General features: G+C 34.7%; 1 protein-coding gene across 1 annotated transcript in view; it reads right to left on the bottom strand.

Moving 5' to 3' along the window:
* LOC137624919 (uncharacterized) overlaps positions 1–989 on the bottom strand; it is a 2,807-nt gene extending 1,818 nt beyond the window's left edge. The window contains exon 1 of the mRNA XM_068355851.1: positions 1–989. This exon is cut by the window's left edge and continues 1,243 nt beyond it. Within this exon, the coding sequence (XP_068211952.1) occupies positions 1–667 (667 nt within the window). The 5' untranslated portion in view covers positions 668–989.
* Positions 990–8,447: the final 7,458 nt, after the last annotated feature.

Below are 8,447 nucleotides of genomic sequence, written 5' to 3'. Positions count from 1 at the left end.
TGTCATCGCCGATCTGATCTCTTGATGCTTCTTTAAATGCTATTGGCCTACGATTGACTAAATGAATGACTTGTTGAATTAAGAACTCAAAATCATGGTATTCCAAAACATTCTTACCAATAGCTCCATAGATCAATCTTTTAACAAGTTTAACACATACTTCCACCATCGAACCTAACTGACTATGACCTTTGACAAATTGGTCAAACTTTAAAGATTGGACCCCATTGCGTTGAAAATATGACCGAGTCTCATGATCTTTGATGTAGTCAATAATTATATTAGAGGCAGAGACTAATTGGGAGCCTGGGTCACTAATACAATATTCAGGGATTCCAAACTGGAAATAATGAATCTGAAAGGCTCCAAGAAATTCTTTAACAGAAAGATCTAAACAAATAATCAAATTAACTGCTCTACTCCACATACAAGTGATACATAGTAGATAGATTTTTCCTTTCTCACCCTGTTGTTTAACGCTCAATGGTCCAATGAAATCCATAAATAAATATCTAAAGGGGACATTAGGTGGTGACACTCTCCATTTCCTGTAGTGAGATTGATTAATACTGATGGTTCTTGACTTAAACCTATGACAAAAAACACATTCTTTAAGGTTTCTCTTAGCCACTGAAAAATATGACGGTACGTAAAATCGCTTTCTCATTTCTGACAAAACAGAGTAACATCCCGTATGGTTGAGCTTTTTGTGCAGGTTATGCACAATCAGGGAAGTTAGATGGCTATTTTTAGCCAGCAACAAAGGAAAACTATGCCTCCGAATGAGTTTGTCACACTTGCTACGTACTCAAAGCAAACCATCGCTGTCAACGTAAATATTAAGCTGACCTACTATGTTAGGCATGTCTTTTTTTCTTTGAGTAGGACAGCTGATATATGTAAAAACCTCAGGGAAATGTGCCCGTTGATCCTGTAGTATAACTAACTTGCAAGCTCTTTCATGTATACTATTGCTCTTTAATTCTAAGTGAGCAAATTTATTGGAGTCCTTAGCTTTCAAACGACCCTTTAACTTCGCTACGAAAAGAATAACTTTTTCATAAATAGATACCAGTAAATCAAAACTGGAAAATTCTTCAAATTTAAGAAAATATTCAAAATTATCTGACATGGCCACAACATTGGAACTAGTACACACAGACTCCTCTATTTCCAAACTATTATCCAGCTTGCACTCTGCATAAGGATTTGGAACCATAAATGATAAATTACCATTTTCACTGCATAGGAAGGTTTCCTTTTCCTTAAAACATTCAGGACCAAAATAAAAATTGGTTTGCATCAACTTACGATATGAAAGGCAACGAGTTATGGCATCTGCGGGATTTTCATTCCCTCCAACAAAAGCAAAATGGACGGGGTGTTTTGCACATAAGTTCTCTACATGCTGAATTCGATTCATCACAAAAACTGACCGTTTCTGCATTTTTGACAATTTATTAGTAGACGAATTCAACCAAGAGAGCGCTACCTGACTATCGGAAAACACATGAAGGCCAACAATATTCAAAGGATTTATGCATAATGGTCCAGCTAAATCGTTATACAAATCTAAAACCATTTCCGTTGCAAAGGCTACTCCCTGCATCTCCAAAGATGGAATGCTTTTACTTTCCAACTGCCTATTTATCATACGATTTTTTGCCATCACAAAACTTGACGACATAGAATCAATATCAATGATGTACACAACAACACCATATAGTAATTTAGAGCTATCACAGCAAGCAGCCAAATGAAATTTTCCACCCCTACGTCCAACAAATCTATCAATAGCAATATCAGGAGTAGAATTGGCCTGATTAGCGATATTGTACCATTCTTTACGTAACTCTGGTGATAATTGATTGTCCCATCCTAAATTTCTATCACACTGAAGACCATGAAGAAATAATCTGCTTTGATTTAGGATGGGTCCAGTAAAACCAAAAAGATCAAAGTAAGAGGCAACAGTACTTAAAATTTCCCTCTTAGTTTTAGCCTTACCATTCCACTGAAATTTATTTGCTAACAGACAATCAAGTGTTCGATTCCACTGCATACCAAGAAGTTTAACAACCTCTCCCGTTTCAGAACCTGTGCAGGAATCTATTTCTCTCTGTAGGGACCTGTCATTAGTAACGAACTGTTGTAAATCAAAACCATAAGGAGAATATATAGATCCTACCACAGAATATGCCCAGTGCAGATTCTCAATTTTATTTGCACTAAAAGCACAATTGTCCATATAAGACAAAGAATAACTGCACCTTTTTAACTCCAACTGGTTTTCATCATGCTCAGCATCTAAAATCAAAATCTTGTAAAGACCAAGCATCAACAAAGTTGGGGAACATCTTAAGCCGAAGCTCAACCTAATGTCTCGATATGCAACAATGGTAAAATCTCCCTTCTCAACATTTTTATACCATAAAAAACAAAGTCTGTTAGCATCAACATCACTTAATGCAATCTGATTAAAGGCCTTGCATAGATCAAAGCATACTTAAAATTTATCAAACCTTAAATGTAGTAATGATGGTCAAAGTTTCTGATTTAGGCATGGACCTGCATTTATGGCCTGGTTATGACTTATTGTCTGACCCTTGGTTGAATCTCTTTCACATAAGTTTGACAGAAACACAACTCTACATTTGGTAGTTTCACGATTCAATTTGAACACACCCATATGAAGCAAAAAAGAGTGTTCTGGGTGTTCATGTACAAACTGATCAAGATTAGGAATCCTTTCTGTTATTCCAACCCTTTCCTGTTCTTTTAGGGCTTCATCCATTAACTGTAAATGAGATGGATTTCTCTTTAGTTTTTTAAGATTAGATTCCAAAATAACTTTTGCCAAATGAAAATTTCTACCAAGCATATGAGATACTTTTGCATTCCACAAAAGTGGCATAACTAATCTACCCTCCTCATTCTGAATAGTATGATCCAAACAATATTTGACAAGCTGATCATGCAGCTCTGAATTCTCCAAATCATAAACTTCATTGTCCAAGTGAATATATTTATTACAAATACTGGCATGCACATCATCTGTGGCTTTATCTAACTCTGAACGAATTACATTACCCTTTTCATCGATTACACTGAATTCTGAAACCTTAATAGGATAATCAAGATCACACTTATCCAGAGAAGATGGCTTATCTATCTTTACACCCAAACCAGTAACATACTGATGACAATTTATAACCGAGTAGGACGGATGTAGATAAGAAAGATCCTTCAATAAGGTGTCAATTTCACATAGCATACATAGACTTTCTATTCCTACCAAAAACTACTTCTGTGAGTGGTAAACAGTATCCTGATTTAGTTCCCAAAATCAAATCAATATTTTCAATGCAATCACTATTAGGCGTCAGAAACTCATCAAACAACACATACCCTTTCATCTGGAAACCATAAACTACTTTGCCCAGACCTTTTAATTTCAACTTTATGTTAATAGATGGGATACATAATGCCTCTATTTTGTGAATAGCATTACCCATTATCATTTCAAATTCCACTATTTTTCATGCATATTTCTGAGAAACATTAATACCATTTATTCTCAATTCAACCTTGACTTGTAATACCTTTAAATCCAAAGCATTTGCTAGTTCCTCACTAATCAGATTTAACTGACTTCCATCATCCTTCAATGCTCATATGCTTTTGTTTTGGATGCTACAAGAAAAGGTAGGGAGAATGCTGGAATCACAGTCCAAATTACTTTCAAGAGCCTCCATTATAACTACGTTATTATTAGATTCCATTGAAGAATTCTTATTATCCTTTTTCGAGGAATTCTTAGGAGATTCAGATTTTCTATCATCATTAGTAGATGCTAATTTTTTACTATTCTTACAGAGGAAACTAAAGTGCCATGCTTTACAAAACTTACATTTCATCTTAAATTTAAAGTTACATTTGTCAGTAGTGTGACTCAAGCTTGCACACTTATAACACCCATTTAAAGATTGAATTTTGTCAAGCTTAGTGGTAACATCCGAAAAAAATTCACATTTATAAATAGGATGCGAGGCAGGTTTGCCTTCTGTGGTACACAAGACACAAGGAAAGAAATTTGACGGTTTCCTTAGGGAACTAACACTGGCAGCATAACTTGCACTATTCTTCCTATGATTATGATTATCGTGAAATTTATTTCCTACATTAGACCTCTTACTTTGCTCATTGAATCTTTCACAAGCCTCAAAGAAATTATCATTAATTTCCTTTAGTGTTGGCCTTGATGAATTAGTAATCTGGGTTAAGAGTACTTTAAAACTATTATCTAAGCCCTGCCAGAAAAAATACCTCAAAAAATCCTCACGTCCCAGAGACAAACTTTCAGCTGCTTGAGTTAGATTCTTATCTGTGAAATATATTCAAACGAATCACTTTCTAATTTCATGTTGATTTCAGAGATTTTTTTGATGGTATTAAAAATTCTGAGGTCTTTAGATGCTAAGGCCTCTGTTAGTAATTTCTTGGCATGAATATAACCCCTTTTCTCTGATTCTAATGATTCTAAAAGTACTAAGGCCCTTCCACTGATTTGCTGCTTTAACAGAATAAATTTGTCATACTTTGAATATTTGACCATAGACGTTATGTCTTCAATAGATCCTCCCCTTCTTGGCTGCGAAATTTTGGAAGCAGAGCAGTGGTACTCTTTAACAAACTTCGGGCAGTATCAACACTAACATTAGAAGGGGAAACATTTCGTGTAAGCTCAGCAGTACATTCCCGAATTCTAACAACAACATTTACAGGAATCAAGTTCGGCATTTAGCCATGTTTCATCCTCCTCTTCAGACCATTTGAGCTTTTGAATTTCACTATTATACTTCTTAAGCGATTCTAAATGATCTTGTAACTCTGACTTAATCTTAATCTTTTCCAATTCAGTTAACTGATAATAATTAGTCCTTTTATTATAACATTCAGTCACTAACTTGCGAATATATTTTCAGGAATTAATCAACAACTTTAATTCAGACGCCATGTTTAATTAGGAATTTGCTTTTACAATGTCTGATAAACAATTATAGATCCACTGAAACAGAGAGTCTAAACCCCCTCTATTTAAATGAATGCCGTCAGCTTTGAAATAGCTAGGATCATCGAGTTTAGATGAACCGTTAATCAACAAAGTCTTATATTTAAAGGGTTGACGGTCTAACCACTTATTAAAATTTCTAGCCAATTACTTATACAAATCTGCAGAAGGGGTACCGTGTCTAATAGTACTTTTCAAGTGGCGAATTTCAACGTGAGCAACAACAGATAGTGAATTTGGTAACCTTAATCTCAAAATAGCAAAAAACGTTCACAATCTGCTTTAACAATATTCAAATCAACATTCTCCTTTATATCGTTTCCACCCAAAAATACAACGGTCACTTCTGGATTATATTCAGCCAAATCGTCCAACAACTTCGGATTAAGTATAAAGTTCCTATATCCGAATCCAGGAAATGCAAAAAATTCAATAGGCACTTTAAGATCAGCGTATGTCAAACACGAATAACCTAACTGCTGCAAGTCCCGAACGTAACTATGGCCTAAAACACCGATTTTCATGTAACCTTTAAAAAAATATGCTCAAAGATACCGACACTAAATAACACCGAAGGAAGGGCAGCAGGCAGCAATTTATTCTAAAGTCCCACCAGGGGTTCCATACACAATATTTTGTCAATGGCAAGGTAAAAAACAAACAAAATGAGGTAAATGAAGCGAGAAGTTTTTTAAAGTCCAGTTATATTAATTTAATTAATATTTTTGATAAAAATTACTGGTCGAGACACCTAAGATGAATTGCTGTCCTGCCACCCTCAAGTTAGTAACTTACTTCACCAGAAAACAACCGTATGAGGCAAGCCCAAACCAATGACTATCATGTCTCTCAGGATCTGAAAAACAAAAAAACACTCCCAGTAAAACTGGTCAGGTAAAAGGGAAACTAAATTACTTACGGGAATCCGTATTAACAAAAACAAAACTCAAAACGGGAATCCGTTCACTAAAAATACCTTCGATGGAATTTGATTTTATAATTTAAAAAACACAAACATATTGTTCATAAACTGTGGTAATCCACCAAAACAAAACTTTATGGCAAATAGCCTAATGTGGTAATCCACAAATAACAATTAATGAATTCTCAATAAAAGTGGTAATCCACTGCAAAAACAAAACTTAAAGGTAAAAAAAGAACCGAAAACAAAATTGGAAAAATAGTCATTTCTTTTGATCCCAAGATTTAATTTTAAAAAGGTCTTGAGAAGGGAACTAATTTAATCTAATGTATCAAATCATTATGGCTAGGGTATCAAATAAACTCATGTTCAGATGTGAAAAGGCTGACTCACCTCAATACTCTTGCCGTTCACTGAATTACTGTTGCTCCTGCTGCCCCCCAAAGTGGCATAGTGTCGGTATCACTAGGGGTTTATCCTTCCATGAGCGCGACTTAAAAATGACCACCGTACAATAAGGATTTTGCCTGAGAACTGACTTGGGAACTCCGATCGCCTCGACAAAAACTTTCAGCTCTCGGACAACAGCGTAAACAAGCAGTTCACCTTAAAAAACAATACTAGGCGACAGATCACTAGTAAAAAGGTTGTTTGGAGGAACTAAAAGTCAGCCCCGCTTAACACTTGAACATGGTAAACACAATATTGCAAATATTTAGTAATATTGATATTTATCTTATATTTAACAACAAAAGAAATCACTTTCAACTTCTCCAATTTTGGTTCCCGATAAAATATTTTCTACATCTAAACTATATTTCATAAATTCAGTCTCCACTTGCTGTAATTTCCCAATCTATTTCATGGTTCCAACATTCCAATTACCTATTTTCAATTTTTCTTTAATATTTATAAATCGGGATATTCTTAGCACCCCGCTATGCCCAAGACTGGGGGCCATTCTGTCATCTTCTCATTCCATAACTGATCAAATCCATAGAGGATTCATTGGCTAGATATATCAAAGGATAGCCAGTTCCTTGTGATGGGCACTGCTATCTAACTAAGGCAAGTGACCCCTGCCAGTTCATACTAATTCTAGTAAGATCAACCGCCAGGTATCAGGAGTAAAAGCCGAAGAGACAGTTTGTCCATCGCCCTAAACCCAATCCGTCAACTTGCTGCCAGTGACTTCATCAAGATATAGGGGAGCATTTCCTCCACACCCGAAACTCCCATTACTCCAAGTTGCTCATCCGCTTATACGCTTATAACCGGTGACAAACATGTATTGCTAAGATATACCGCCTAGCATGGTAATATATATGCATATATATATATATATATATATATATATATATATATATATATATATATATATATATATATATATATATATATATATATATATATATATATATATATATATATTTGCGTGTGTGTGTGTGTGTGTGTATGTAGTTACTATTATCTAATAGTATAACATGTTTCTTGAAAAGTACGAGAAAGAAACCATGTAGGCCTATATCAAGATCATTCACTGTATTTCATTTTTATGTAAACATACATCGAGAAGAGGGTTAATGTTTTTGGTAGGAATAAAATGAATTATTAGATTCACCTAGTTTCTTTAATTGACCTTTTGAACTCTTTATGATTGGATTCTGCATCAATAAATTATCCCCAAGTGATCAGTTGACACGATTGCCACCTCATCAAAAAATCATTTGTGGGAAATATTTTCTAATCATCGCTGTGATTCCAAAGGAAACGAGATTTGTATCCGAGTTAGGGCATGTATTGAACCTAGTCGAATATGTTTACAGGAAACAGAGAGTGTACCAACAATACATGCATACGACTGGTTAAGGCCGCCAGCAAATATTTACTACCTTTCAAGTAACCACCTTGTTTACAAGTTCCCACGCATGGTCAATACCTCTTTACCGTAGATTTATTTTACCAAGGGGGGGGGGGGGACGTAATTTTCGACTGTTGGCAACCATTGATAATTTTTGGTGCAAACATCTTTCGATTTTATCTACGCTATTTATACTAAACTTCACGAAGCTTTTCACTGTCATTTTAATTCTTTATGGAACTAATTATTATGATATAATTAGGAAAATTCTAGGTATACGCACATATATATATATATATATATATATATATATATATATATATATATATATATATATATATATATATATATATATATATATATATATATTGTGTGTTTGAGTGAGTGTGTTTGTGTATGTGTATGAATGTATGAGCATGCTTTTGCGTGTAGAAAATATTCATATTTCATAAACCATTTGAAAGCCCTTCTTTGTATTTTTTAATGTTATATGGTAGTAGGTTGGCCAGGGCACCAGCCGCCTGTTCAGATACTAACAATAGAGAGTTATTGGATCCTTTGACTGGCCAAACAGTAATGTATTGGATCCCTCT

Source organism: Palaemon carinicauda, chromosome 31, assembly GCF_036898095.1.
Source record: "Palaemon carinicauda isolate YSFRI2023 chromosome 31, ASM3689809v2, whole genome shotgun sequence".
NCBI lineage: Eukaryota > Metazoa > Arthropoda > Malacostraca > Decapoda > Palaemonidae > Palaemon > Palaemon carinicauda.
This window is presented reverse-complemented; position numbering and strand designations above follow the sequence as displayed.